At 41.0% G+C, this 15,085-nt stretch overlaps 1 protein-coding gene and 1 pseudogene across 1 annotated transcript in view; both read left to right on the top strand.

The window, feature by feature from the left end:
• Window positions 1-2,077, top strand: part of LOC133423417 (NACHT, LRR and PYD domains-containing protein 7-like) — a 7,689-nt gene extending 5,612 nt beyond the window's left edge. Inside the window, exon 4 of the mRNA XM_061713591.1 lies at window positions 1,968-2,077. Within this exon, the coding sequence (XP_061569575.1) occupies window positions 1,968-2,077 (110 nt within the window). The remainder of the gene's footprint in view (window positions 1-1,967) is intronic.
• Window positions 2,078-9,550: 7,473 nt separating this feature from the next.
• LOC133423115 (NACHT, LRR and PYD domains-containing protein 12-like) overlaps window positions 9,551-15,085 on the top strand; it is a 464,316-nt pseudogene continuing 458,781 nt past the window's right edge.

Below are 15,085 nucleotides of genomic sequence, written 5' to 3'. Positions count from 1 at the left end.
CTCTTCAAACGGTGAGAAAAACGCTTTTCTTCCTGTGTGCAGTCACTGAACTGCCCATTTAGCAACATGTTATTGTTGACGTGATTATTGTCCTTTGTTGCTTTGATTAAGCAGCACGTGAGTCCACTGAAGTTGTTGTTTACTGTTGTTTATGTGGAAAAATGAGCCTCATGGGTTGTTGTGAGGCTGAATAATGATTATTTACATTATTATTATTATTATTATTATTATTATTATTATTATTATTATTATTGTTATTATTATTGTTTTATCTCCGCTGAAGTTACTTTTTGGTTTATTGCTATCTTTGGTTTTTGTATCTTTTTATTTTATTATTTCATCCTGCTAAAATGAGAACAAGAAGGAAACACACAAGGACTTGTAGTACCAGAAACGGACACAGGGTGGCAGCACCGGCCCCGGCCCGCGCCACTGGGACTCTTCACAGCGACGAGGACGGGAAGCTCATAATCCGTTGGACTGGAGAATGAGCAGAGGTGGTCCGGTGTCACTAATTTTATTTGTGTGTTTCCAGGTTGGTTATTTATGTTTTGATGTGACTTCAGATGTATTTAAGTTAATATGAAAACCCCGGACGTAAAGTCGAAAAGTTACGAGTTCAGTTACTAAGTACAGTGAACCCAAGCGTACGTGACAACTGAGTATGTGAAGATGGCAGCGCCGCAGCAGCTAGATTACATGTACTTTTTATTTATTTATTTTGGCTCCCCGGCATTTGTGGATTGTTTTTAAGAATTGGGTGTATGATACATGATTCAGGTTGGGCATTATTACTGTGTGTGTGTGTGTGTGTGTGAGAGCGCAGCAGTGTTTGTGTAGTGTCGTGCTCAGCACTAAATATTAAGCTACAAGCTAACAGCAGTTACGGCTGTTGCCATGGTAACGCAAGACCGAGTTCAAAGCCAAAAGCTCAAGTTATCGGTCAGCTATGTTGTTTAATTTGTGTTAATGTTATATAAAGTGAGTTAGTGGCTGCAATAATTATTATTCTGTTATGTTAAGTGAACACTTAATTTACTTTATGTACTTTAGGTACAAAAATACTCTTTCAGTAAGAGACAGAAAAGTTTGTACATGATGGCTCAGATTACGTGATTAGTGATGTGTGTTTGAGAAAAGAGTGTACATGATTGATGAGATTACATGATTAGTTATAGACATTTGTGCATGATTACAAAGAAAAATGTTTCTTTGGTTTAATGCAAAGGATATTGGTTATTTTGTTGTTTATTTCTGAAAGAAAAACTTAAGATATACATTTCCTGGAAATGTGTCATATGGTTGATACCAATGCATCAGTATACAGAGATAATTAATTGTTGCAGTGAACAGTTAAAGAAAATATGTGAATAAATATAATCCGTTGGACTGGAGAATGAGCAGAGGTGGTCCGGTGTCACTAATTTTATTTGTGTGTTTCCAGTACTCCGGTTCCAGGATTATCTTATCTGCTAGCGGCCCAGCCGGGACCCGCTACATATATATATATATATATATATTATATGTTGTATATGTATATTATTTATAATTGCTCTGGTTTATCATTTATTATAATAATATTTAGCATGCTCAGGTGTAATATTGTAATGAAGTGCTGTAATATTTTTATAATGTAATAACAGGTATATTTTTTGAGAAAGTAAAGCTTCCTGTTATATTTATTTATATTTATTTTTATTTTGTATTCAAGCCAAATTGAAAAAGAAACAAGCGTTAGGACCTCATAAGTTTTTTACTTCCTCCTTTTCGGGCATGAAGGTTTATTTCCCTTTGATTTGTTTAATGACTGTTTATTTGTATCCTTTTCTGATGTTTTGTGTAATTGTTTTTCTTTTTTATTTAATATGTTCGAAATAAAGATTCCAATCAATTATTATTTCTATGTTTAATATTACTTGCATTAAGTATAAAGCTCATGAGTGTGTTGAAAATTGTCTGTTTGATAGGAAAAGGTTCGTTTATTGACCAACGTGGTGATGCAGTGTCCAACTCTCACCAGCAGAGGGCGCTGCACTGTGTCCGGGGACAATGGAAGTCTCGCGGGATTACACTGTGAGAACGAGAACACACTTGAGTGTGAAGACGTGTGCGGCGTAACGAGGATAAGTAATACTTATTTCTTGCTGTTTGCAGGTAAGGATGGAGAGTTATAACCGTGTACTTGATGGGTGAATGTGTAATGTGTGAGTTTATGCTCAGATTTTATGTTTGTATTGTTGATAAACGTAAACCTAACGGAATCAGCCGGTGGGGCTCGTTGCCTAGCAACCGCGTAAGGCGGGAAAGAGCTCTGAGCCCGGACTGCTGGAATAGAGTTCATAGATGAATCAATAAGTTCAGATAGACACAGAACTGATATTAAATGTAGAGTTCATAGATGAATCAATAAGTTCAGATAGACACAGAACTGATATTAAATGTAGAGTTCATAGATGAATCAATAAGTTCAGATAGACACAGAACTGATATTAAATGTACAAGATGAGACGACTGGTCAGGAAATACAACGTACCGGTCATGATTATTATGAATGAATGAATGAGTTTTTATTTCGAACATGTATATAAAATGAAAGAAAAAGAAAAATTAAAAAAAAGATAAACATTTACATCTTCATATAAAAATATGTTCGAAAAAAAGGAGTAGGAAGAAGTTTACACTTTTTCCTAGTTCCTACCCCTTTATAACACTATGGATTTACATTATTGCTATTATTATATCTACACAATATCCATATAAATATAATCTACATAAATACTCTGCAAACATGCCTATTATTACATAATTATCCATTTAAGTATATAGACAATATAAATATTACGTAAATGTTATATCAATATCTACAAAATACAACTATTATATACATCTATATAAATATACACTATATAAACTACATAAATATCCCTATAAATATATATGTGCTACATACCCAATAAATATATAACATACATTACATAATTTTAACTATCCCTCTAGGAGGAGGAGGAGGAGGAAGAGGAGGAGGAAGAGGAGGAGGAAGAGGAGGAGGAGGAGGAAGAGGAGGAGCAGCAGCAGCTCTGCAGGTGAAAAACACCTGACAGGTTCAAAGTTCAGAGTTCAGAGTCCATGTCGACGTGGACGGAGCAGCAGAGGAACCAGGTGAGTGTTTGTTCCTTCTTTTTCTGCTGCTGTTAAAGTGTCTGAGACTGAAACTAAAGAACTAAATAGTTCGGGGACTCTGTGGGCGCTGAGTGTGTGTTAGTTCCCCCATGACTCCAGCTCCCTGGGTGGGGTTGAACCCTCAACCCTCACCCTGGGTGAGGTTGGTGAAACGTCTTCAGGGCTTAAAGTATTCCGGCACCGTGCCGGATCTCCGGCGTATGGAGTTTTTTTTGTTTTTTTTTCTCGGCGTGCAGAGTTTGACTGATTAAAAAAAAAAATGAAAAGATGAATAACTAACAGTTTACAGATAAAGATGTGTTGATAGGCTGTCAGTTTGAGTCAACTGAGTTCGTCTACCAATGGAATGAGAGGAAAGCAGCTCTGGCTCAACCAAACCAACACTAGCCAATCAGAAGTAGAGCTGGGCGGGTCTTTGACGGCAGCAGGGCGCAGAGCGCTGGCTTTAGCCCTCAGGAACATGAACACTTGTGTATCACCGACTTCAAGATGAAGAAAAAATTGAAGTCTGTAGAAGATGATTTGGCCGATAAAAAACTGAAAATGAAATGGTGCTGGGCGTGGATGGAAGAAACGGGCGGAGACGGCAGCTGTTTGGGTAGCTGGGGCCAGAAGGGAGCAGGTGCTTTAGCTCTGCTCTAAAAACCTACCGTAGGCCTACGCCGGTAAAAGTTGTACCTCGCCACGAAGGAGATCCCGCTAAAGGTTAAATTACAGTATGGTTCCGCGTTAAATCCACGCAGAGCCTAAAACGTAGGGTACGGCGTACGGTGCGGGTCGCCGCGTTCCCTATGCCGTCGGCTCTGCGTTGGTGTAACGTGGAACCATAAATCAGCCGTAATAGAGCTGCTGTCTCTTCAGCGCAGCCACGGCTGACATTGCTGAACATGATGAATCCTTCTCTATTGCTCAACCGCTTGTAAATCTATGTAGAAAGATAGCGGTTGATAAAGAGCTTTGAGGAGCCTGACCATTTCTAATCAGCATGCCAGTTATATGAATACTCATGGCACATACCTGTCAAGTTTTGGATTGAAAAAATAAGGCAAATTTTCCGCCACCCGCTGTCCAACCAGCTCAACCGAGGTCCAGTATTACATTTTACAGACAGGTTTACAAGATATTTAAAATATCTACCTGTCAATCACTTACAAACTACAATTATGTGCTCTTTATGTACCTTTGTTGACACTGAAATGCTGTGGACATTCCTCTGTATGCAATTCCTATAATAGAGCCTAAATGAAAACAAAGGGGAATTAAAGCACATTTAGTTATTTTAAATATTTTCAGTTTATATACAAATTGATTGTGCTCGAGTAAAACATTTTCTTTTAATTTGTCATTGTCACTCATGTGGGTCTCTGGCTCCCATTTTTAGATATATTTACAAGATAGTCTTCACTTTTCTGGCAGGAAAGTCTTCTCTCTCGTTACATCCATCCATCTGATTTGTTGTTCCGAGTTTGTTCCCTTTGTTGCCACTAACCTTGCGAGAGGCGCAATAGGCACAATAACCCTTTTTAAAAATCATTATATTATAAAACGGTAAATTACGGTAAAATACTAATACGGGAGGACGGTGGGAAAGAGGGTAAAATACGGTAGTTTCCAGTCAAAACGGGAGACTTGACAGGTATGGACACAGAACCAGAGTTTAAAAAACGTCTGTCAGAGAAGCTCAAAAAGAGAGTTTTCATTAAACATTGATGAAGCACCGGCCAGAGCAGGACAACATTATGAAAGTACTTGTTCACTTTTTTGATAATGATACGGCCAGAGTAACAACTCAACATCTGGCATGCAGAAAAGTGAATGTTGCCGATGCTTCAGCACTTCTGCTGGAACTAGAAGATCCTGCAGTCTTATGAGCTTGAGAAGAAACAAGTCACAAGTTTCTACTGGACAATTGTGTGGTTATGAAGGGAAAGAGGACTGGACTGGAGACAAGTTAGGAGGGAGAACCAGCAACCTCCTCCTCAGGGCCAGCCACGTTCTTTCCTCACTTTTATTGTTCAGCTGTTGCACTCTAGGTGTTTTGAAAATAAAAAAATAATGGAAGTGATATATATATAAATATTGTCCTTTACTGAATTAAATGGTTGCTAATCAATAATTCCACCAATTAATTAGCCTGGCTGAGTTTCACCTGCCCATATAACATTATGACCTTTAAAATATTCATATTTTAGATTGTAGGTCATCTTATACCCTTTCAAACACAATGACAACTAGCGAAACTTGATATCAAAAGCATCCATAGTGAAAAGGAAAATAATATTCAAATGATGTCATTTTTGTTGCTTGCCAAATTGCCGAGCGCATGTTCCCCCGCTCCCGGAAAAAAGTTCAGGCTCAGGAATTGTTTTAACTTTAAGCCCTGGATCTTTCTGTGTGGAGTTTGCATGTTCTCCCCGTGTTCCCTTGGTAGCTAATGTGAGTTTCCCTCACAAAAACATGCAGCAGTCCTGGTTCTACTGCCCCCTCTGGTTCTACTGCCCCCTCTGGTTCTACTGCCCCCTCTGGTTCTACTGCCCCCTCTGGTTCTACTGCCCCCTCTGGTTCTACTGCCCCCTCTGGCCAGTCCTGGTTCTACTGCCCCCTCTGGCCAGTCCTGGTTCTACTGCCCCCTCTGGCCAGTCCTGGTTCTACTGCCCCCTCTGGTTCTACTGCCCCCTCTGGCCAGTCCTGGTTCTACTGCCCCCTCTGGTTCTACTGCCCCCTCTGGCCAGTCCTGGTTCTACTGCCCCCTCTGGCCAGTCCTGGTTCTACTGCCCCCTCTGGCCAGTCCTGGTTCTACTGCCCCCTCTGGCCAGCCGGGGAAACACATGGGGGGATCTGTCTGGAATAACGTGATCCTTCCACCGCTACGTCCGGCCGGAGAAACCCCACCCTGTCTGGTGGAAAGAAGCTGCTCATCCTCAAGTCAGGAGGAGACCTGAGCTCAGAGCAGGAACTCCTGGGGTTGGGAGAGGGAGCAACGCCCAGCACTGACTCAGCTAGGAGCACGGGGGATAAGATGGAGAAAAATCAGGATAAAAGTATTAAAAAAAATAAGTAAATAGTTTGGGGTCAGATAAATGTGTTCAGACGTTCCTGTATCAGGTTTAATCAAACACAGGAAAAGAGACTTTGGAAGCAGTTAAGATAAGATTAGATAATCCTTTATTACTCCCTCACATGTCAGCAGCAGTAACTTAACACACACATGCAGGGAAGGGGGTTAAAAGTAAAAAGTAAAAAAAATATATATATAATTACAGGATATAGACAGTATATACATTGGTGCGATGGAAATAAAAGTAGTGCAAAGGGAAAAAAAACAGTGCAAAAAAGCAGGTAGGATGAGTGTGAGGTAACACACAGATATTGCACATGTTGTTATTGCACATGTTATTTCTGGTCCGTTAGCTACTGAGATCAGCCTGGTTGTTCAGTCTGATGCAGCGGGGAGGAAGGACCTGCGATGACTCTCTGACATCCAGCTAACTTTACGTTTAAGGGTCACATGACTCTCTGACATCCAGCTAACTTCACGTTTAAGGGTCACATGACTCTCTGACATCCAGCTAACTTCACGTTTAAGGGTCACATGACTCTCTGACATCCAGCTAACTTCACGTTTAAAGGTCACATGACTCTCTGACATCCAGCTAACTTCACGTTTAAAGGTCACATGACTCTCTGACATCCAGCTAACTTCACGTTTAAGGGTCACATGACTCTCTGACATCCAGCTAACTTCACGTTTAAGGGTCACATGACTCTTTGACATCCAGCTAACTTCACGTTTAAGGGTCACATGACTCTTTGACATCCAGCTAACTTCACGTTTAAGGGTCACATGACTCTCTGACATCCAGCTAACTTCACGTTTAAGGGTCACATGACTCTTTGACATCACTGTCTGGTGTAAAGGCAGGGAGTTCTGGATGTTACTTTGTTGATATTTGAATTAAAACAGGAAAACAGGAGGAAACACCACAACACAACCTGTGTGTCTGTGTGTGTGTGTGTGTGTGTGTGTGTGTGTGTGTGTGTGTGTGTGTGTGTGTGTGTGTGTGTGTGTGTGTGTGTCTGTGTGTCGGTGTGTGTGTGTGTGTATGTGTATGTGTGTGTGTGTGTGTGTGTGTGTGTGTGTGTGTGTGTGTGTGTGTGTGTGTGTCTGTGTGTCGGTGTGTGTGTGTGTGTATGTGTATGTGTGTGTGTGTGTGTGTGTGTGTGTGTGTGTGTGTGTGTGTGTGTGTGTGTGTGATCCTGATGTTCAGAAGATTTTTACAGATTCTACAATAGATTTATTTCAGTAACAGACTTTTTTAAGCTCTAAGTTTCTATCTTCTTCAAAATTTTAGACTCTTCTCTCTGAGACTTGACTTTAACACAAAGTTTCTGTAGCACCTTTAGTCTTAACTATAGATTAAAAGTATAATAATGACACTAACATTCACCAGGTTTGGAATAAAGATGATGCCTTGAATGAATGAACTGACTCACGAGGAGAGAGTGGACGTGAAGTTGAACAGTAACAACTTTTATTGCCTCAGTATCAATTATATGGCAGTGCAAGTGTTTGCATAAACAAAATATAACATAGATTACAAAATAGAGCTCTTTCAGAATACAAAAACCTGAAATAAAATAAGACAAAGTTGAAATAAAAGTGTCCCTTTTTTCCAGAGATGAAAGATGTGAGTTTTTCTCTCTCTCGACTGCTCGTCTCCTTTATAGTGAAAGGAGAGAAGAGTTCTCTCTGACTTGGTGTTTCTAACACGACCCGGTACTTTTATTGTGTTGGTCTTATCTGGACTTGAATAGATGGAATGAGTCCATGGTCCTGATGTCTTCTGAGGGCGGTAACCACGGTAACCACGGTAACCTCACGGCCGGCCACACCGTGTCCGTCCACAGTCGATCGTCTCTTATGTTGCTCACAAGGATTCAGAATGATCCAGTTCCCGGGGCCGGATTCACAAAACATTCTTAAGAAAAAAAATCTTCTTAAGTGTCATTTTTTTCTTAAGTTCAGTCTTAAGAAAAACAAAGAGAAGAAGTCATATTCTCCAAAAAAGTTCTTAAGTATTTTCTCAACTTTCTTCTTAAGGTTCTTCTTAAGAAAAAACTTGAAAATAAATGGTATTCTTGAAATAAAAGTTCAAAGCTCAAATTTGTTCTTGACTTTTTTCTTAAATTTAAGACAACATTGACCTGTCTTAAAATGTCTTCTGTGAAAAGGTAAGACTCTATCACCTTTTTCAACACATTTTAGACAGGTTTAGACTAGTAAGTCATAGTTTGAGAATATACTTTGTAATTAATTACACAAAGAGCCTGTTAACTGTTTGTTAGCATGTTAGTTAGCGTGGTAGTTAATTATTATTAATTTTCCCCAATAGTATTTTTTTTCGCATATTAATCTCGTCCACCATAACCTTGAAAAGTTCCTGCATCTCTTTTTCTCCTTCTCCATGTTTAGTGAGTGACTGACGGTTAAGACCCAAACTACCTGTATATATAATATATTTATATATATAAATGTTGTTTGTTGGCGCGTGCAATGCAATGACATATTTTAAGAAATTCTTAAGTAGGAAAAATAAGAATAAAAATAAGAAATTCGTAAGAAATGACAGTTCTTAAGAAGGTTCTTAAGAAAATATTGAGGAATTTCACTTAAGAACTTTCTTATGAACTTCTTAATTTTAGATCTTAAGACATTTCTTAAGATCGTTCTTAAGAACATATTGGTGAATCTGGCCCCTGGTCTACAAAATAAAGAAAAAACCAATGGGAGCTCCCAACGAGAGGGCCCCAACGAGAGGGCCCCAACGAGAGGGCCCTAACGAGAGGGCACCAACAAGAGGGCCCCAATGAGAGGGCCCCAACGAGAGGGCCCTAACGAGAGGGCCCCAACGAGAGGGCCCCAACGAGAGGGCCCCAACAAGAGGGCATCAACGAGAGGGCCCTAACGAGAGGGCCCTAACGAGAGGGCCCCAACGAGAGGGCCCTAACGAGAGGGCCCCAATGAGAGGGCCCTAACGAGAGGGCCCCAACGAGAGGGCCCCAACGAGAGGGCACCAATGAGAGGGCACCAACGAGAGGGCCCTAACGAGAGGGCCCTAACGAGAGGGCCCCAACGAGAGGGCCCTAACGAGAGGGCCCTAACGAGAGGGCCCCAACGAGAGGGCCCCAACGAGAGGGCCCTAACGAGAGGGCCCTAACGAGAGGGCCCTAACGAGAGGGCCCTAACGAGAGGGCCCTAACGAGAGGGCCCCAACGAGAGGGCCCCAACGAGAGGGCCCTAACGAGAGGGCCCTAACGAGAGGGCCCTAACGAGAGGGCCCTAACGAGAGGGCCCACAGACAGATGCGGCTCCTCCGTTACTTTCTCTCACACACGATTCAGTTCCAGGAGTTCTTTACTTTATTCAGACGCTTTTCAGGTCGACGTCTTAACCGGGAAAAGAAGAAGCGGCCCGAGACCCGGGCGTGACATCACACCCCTAAATCACAGATACAGGTTTACTAACCACTTGTTTCATGAGGGTTACATTTCTTTGTAAGTCTGTTTCTCAGCGAGTCTTTCAGGGGTTTGTTTACCGAACAAAGAAGGAAGTTAGCGTTGAGCTAACAAAGTAGTTGTTAAACTAACCAACATCTGAAGTCCCACCTGAAAACTGTTGTTTTATGATCTCAGAGAAATAAAGGGATGTTTTTGTGTAGAAAACTGAACAGGAGCAGGTAACGTTCAGGTTGGGGCTCTTTAGTGAGAATCAGTGAAGAAGTGGTTTCCTGGATGACTTCATCAGTCTTTCTTTGAGTGTTTAATGAAACAGAAAATATCTTCTCCAGGTGAAGACTCGGCTTCACAGATCCCACCTGGACAGAAATGTTGGCGTCAGGTTAGAGGAGACTCAGCTTCAGGTCTGTCTCATGGTCAGTATCAGTAAAACCTCTTTCTTCCTCCTCACCAGTTTGGACAAAGTCCTTCAGGGAAAGTTGTTACATTGATTTCATGACTTAGTCGTGTTCTAATGAAGTTTCTGTCTACAGATTCAAAGATGGTGGGTGTTTGTGGTTCATGTCTCTGAATGACTGAAGTCCAGAAGATGGATGATTGTGTGGAGGAAGAGGAGGAGAGACCAGAGTCTCCAGGATCCATCAGTCCGTCTATGAGGAGTGACCGGTCCAAAGAAAGACCTCCAGGCTTCAGTGAAGAACCTGGACCCTCAGACACAGAGTAAGAAAACTGCTGTTAACTGATAGTACTAGTACTCCTTCATGACATTAAAAACTGCTAAAACAGAGTTTTCAGGAGGTTTGGTCACCTTGTAGTGTTTCTACTACTATTACTACAAACCATGGTGACTCGTTGATGACGTTAAAAACGAATCAGTTAAAGATGTTTTGATAGTTGTAAATATATAGATTAAATAAAACAATCAATAAGATTATTAAACAACAGAAATTAACTTTCATATAATTACATGTGATCTGGTTTTAATATTTCTTTATAAACTAAAATTGATCCTTTCATACCTCCCATTGTTCTACTTCTGTATGAATAAACCTTTTATTTTATAGATCTAATGTGGGTAATGTGGAGGAACGATCCAGATGAGGGTCAAGCCAGAAATTAAAGTCTCCACCTGATATTAAGTGGTGTGACGATAAATCAGGGAGAGTTAGAAACAATCGTTTAAAGAAAACATCATCGTCATAATTGGGAGCATAAATATTAGCCAAGACCAGCCGGGTGTGATTAATCCGGCCAGCAACGATAACAGATCTACCATCAGGTCAGAGATAGTACTGGAGTGCACAAAGGGAACAGATTTATGGAGCAGGAGAGCTGCACCCCGAGGTTTTCCTTGAAATGAGGAATAAGTCTGACCTCCCATCCCCTCCTCTATTTAGAGACGTCTGAGATTTTGAGTTGAGTCTCTTGCAAGAAAATAACATGGTAAGATGGTAAAGATGGTGCAGTATCTTACTTGGTTTTATGGGGTTATTGAGTCCTTTGCAGCTGTAACTAGTGAATCTAATGGCACACCCGCTGGATGATGTTACACTGATGGGGTCATCGCTAGGTAACAGCAGTATTATGTAAGGATGATGATCTGAAGCAAAACTGGGAGTGAAAAACTGGTCTGATGTAAAACAAAAAGAGAAAATACAAAAACAAACACATAAAAACACGCACACCTTTCCCCTCCCACCCGCCCGTCCACCACATGAACTTTAGCAGAAGCATCGCCCCAAACGGGATGTGTGCAATGAACCCCCCTAGCAAACAACCGGTCACACCTCTTAAAGCTCTAAAGAGAATCTCTGCTGAACAACTAGTGAACAGCAGAGACATGGAGTTAAGTCCATCAGATTACACTGTAATAAATGTGCTGATACCTAAGCTGGGTGACTAAAGCTGACTAATAAATCACTACATAAAACAATCTTATTGAACAATAATATGGGAGAAGGAAAAAAAAAGGATTGCAGCACCTCACAAATCAATAGTTTTATAACAATAAAGCACCTATGGTGCTACAGTTGTTTGCTTGAAGTACAGCAGCATCAAATAGTCCTCATGAGCCATGTTGGGGAAAATCAAGGATGAAAGGAGTAACGTTAGACAAGAAAACAAAACCAGTGTCACGTCAGAGTTGTAGCTCTCTGAACACAGGGAGAAAACAAGGCATCAGGTCCTGGTGTTTCTTTCTCCAGGGAGTGGACAGTGGCGTCAGCTTGCTAACATTCACTCGGAGGTGGGAGAGCTCCGTGTCGTGGGCGTTAGCGTCAGCTTGCTAACATTCACTCGGAGGTGGGAGAGCTCCGTGTCGTGGGCGTTAGCGTCAGCTTGCTAACATTCACTCGGAGGTCGGAGAGCTCCGTGTCGTGGGTGTTAGCGTCAGCTTGCTAACATTCACTCGGAGGTGGGAGAGCTCCGTGTCGTGGGCGTTAGCCGAGCTCCAGATCTGCCTCTCCCTCAGTTTGCCAGGTAGTGTAAAGCTTTAATGTTGGGGATAAATACCGGCAAAAAGAATTAAAAAGTGTGATATAAAAGTGTAAAAAAAAGTCACATTCCAGCGGAGCCTCGGCGGAACACGTCCTACATCCTCCTCATTCCACCGGAACCTGGAATTGTTGTTTTTGATCAAAACAAGTTTTATTTCAACATTTTAGGGAGGGAGGACAGTTTGATGTTAAATCGCTGCACAAAAACTATAAATGGATTCATTATTTATTTTTTGTGTTTTGTTGGGTGTCTTGACATCAATTACACCCAAAAAACAACGAACTTTTAACATTCAGTGTATTGTGTGCTTTCTGGAATTTTCCGCATAACTATGCAAAAACGGCGCACCTGGTTTGGTGGCGGGCCGTGACGTCAGGGCCCGCTAAATCACCGCCCCCTCCACCCAGCTCCCTGCCTCCTCTCCTCTCCAGCGCACCATAAAGGCCGATTTATGGTTCCGCGTTACACCGACGCAGAGCCTACGGCGTAGGGTTACGCGGCGACGCGCACACTACGCTGAACTAGGGTTGTCACGATACCAAATTTCTGTTTCGATACCGATACCAATATGTATTTCGATACTTTTCGATACTTTTTGTAAAAAGGTGGAACACTCTCAAATGTCAATATTTTCCTTTATTTTAAAGCAGACTTTGGGAACAATAACAACAATGAATAAAATAAATAATTGGCATGGGATATTAAAATGTTCAAACCTTTAGAACAGTGTGAACAAGTAAAATAAAGCAATGCCATTCAAATTAAAGTCACCATGTTAAATAAAATACTGTAGCAGCAGAAACTCCTGCTTCTGAGTGGGTGGTGTCACCCTCTCTGAGCCAGGAGCACTGGTCTTCTGTAATTGGGGGAGGGAGGGGGTACAGTATTTTAATTAACATGGTCATTTTAATTTAAATGCCATTGCTTTATTTTACTTGTTCTCATTGTTCAAAAGGTTTGTGTTTTGAAACTATAGGCCACATGAAACATTAAATGGGCATAACTAGAAAAATAAATTGAGGCTCATTCTATCATCTACAGGACTGTCTCAGAAAATTAGAATATTGTGATTTTCTGTAATGCAATTACAAAAACAAAAATGTCATACATACTGGATTCATTACAAATCAACTGAATAATGCAAGCCTTTTATTATTTTAATATTGCTGATCATGGCTTACAGTTTAAGAAAACTCAAATATCCTATCTCAAAAAATTTGAATATTCTGGGAATCTTAATCTTAAACTGTAAGCCATAATCATCAATATTAAAATAATAAAAGGCTTGCAATATTTCAGTTGATTTGTAATAAAGAATGTATGACATTTTTGTTTTTTAAATTGCATTACAGAAAATAAAGAACTTCATCACAATATTCTAATTTTCTGAGACAGTCCTTTAGGATAGGATTAGATATTGTAGGCTAATGGAATGTTTTACAAAAGTGTGTTTTAATATATAATATTAATTAATATAATTCATTGCCTTAATAGTTTATAATATATATGAAACATTAAATAATATTAAAATATAAAAAATATATTAAAGTTATATTATAGTCTGTGGAATTTATTTAAATATTTTAAGATTGTAATTTATTTTTTTTAAATATTTAAAAAATTGCATTTATTAACCATGGACATGTTTTAACTCTCTGTATAGGCTACTGTAGGTTTACTACGGGCTGGGAGAGGCTTTGTACTTCTTTCATTGACATGACAGTGCAGTGAACTGGTGAACAAAGTTATCAGCTGTCGTTCTTGACTGAAGTCGTGGAACAAGTCCGCGTGGTTGTCCTTTAAATGTTTGGACAAGTTTGAAGTGTTGCCTCCTTTTGCGAGACACACTTGTAGCAGCGCTTGCACTGCGGTTTGAACCCAAAATATTTCCACCGTACTTCGGGCCCCCATTTTGTCCACAAGTACGGGCTTTTCTGCAGCTGCCATCTCTATTTATTTCAACTTTATTTCAACCCGCTCTGTCTGTCTAACACGCGACTTCTCGTTTCTCTCTTTTCCTCCGTCTAAACATGCGAGTGGGAGGGGGAGGCGGAGGCGGCTCTGCTTCTGCAACTACGTCACACTCGCTGAGCTCGCCGTGCTTAAAGAGACAGGCTCCAATTTACCAATTCGTTTGCATAGAAAAAATATATAAAAGTACCGTTTGTTTTTAAATGCTGGTATAGTACCGTTTTCAAAACTCTAGTACCGCGGTACTATACTGGTACCGGTATACCGTGCAACCCTACGCTGAACCCTACGGCGTAGGCTCTGCGTCGATTTAACGCGGAACCATAAATCAGGCTTAACACGCAGCTGTTTAGAGCCTCTTTTGTTCTAATCACCGGAGGAAAACTGCTAAGAAGACCCGCGGCCACTGACTGGACTTAAGATAAGGGGACACTTTATTTACATGCCTTTATTTTTGTGATTGTTTGCTGTGGACTGTCTGCTTCGCCCTGCTGCTTTTCCGTGCATGCTTCGCCTGTCGCTCCCGGCTTAACTCTCCGACACCGCTGTGAGCGTATTGCTCGCGGGGAGCTGCGGTCCCGGTCCTCTGGTCCCGGTTGGACTTCATCCCCGGGCTGTAGTCGCCCTGTCTGGGCTGTGTGTCGGTGTTTGTGGTTTGGTGTGCGCGCGTGTGTGTGGAGACAGCAGAAGTGTGTAGCGGTTGGTTGGAGGAGGTTTGGAGGAGGAGCGGCGCAATGATTGACAGGAAAGGGGGAAAAGGACCCGTTTTTCACGGCGCAAAAAAACACTGTCATAAAAAGGACAGAATGGAGTACTATAGTGAAGTTTTTCTTGTTACACTCTTTTAGACACATTTAAGGGATGTTGGCCAAGACTTTTAATAGTGTTAAAAGCATGTTAAAAATGATGTCACAATACCTTT

This window comes from Cololabis saira, chromosome 22 (assembly GCF_033807715.1).
Source record: "Cololabis saira isolate AMF1-May2022 chromosome 22, fColSai1.1, whole genome shotgun sequence".
NCBI lineage: Eukaryota > Metazoa > Chordata > Actinopteri > Beloniformes > Belonidae > Cololabis > Cololabis saira.
This window is presented reverse-complemented; position numbering and strand designations above follow the sequence as displayed.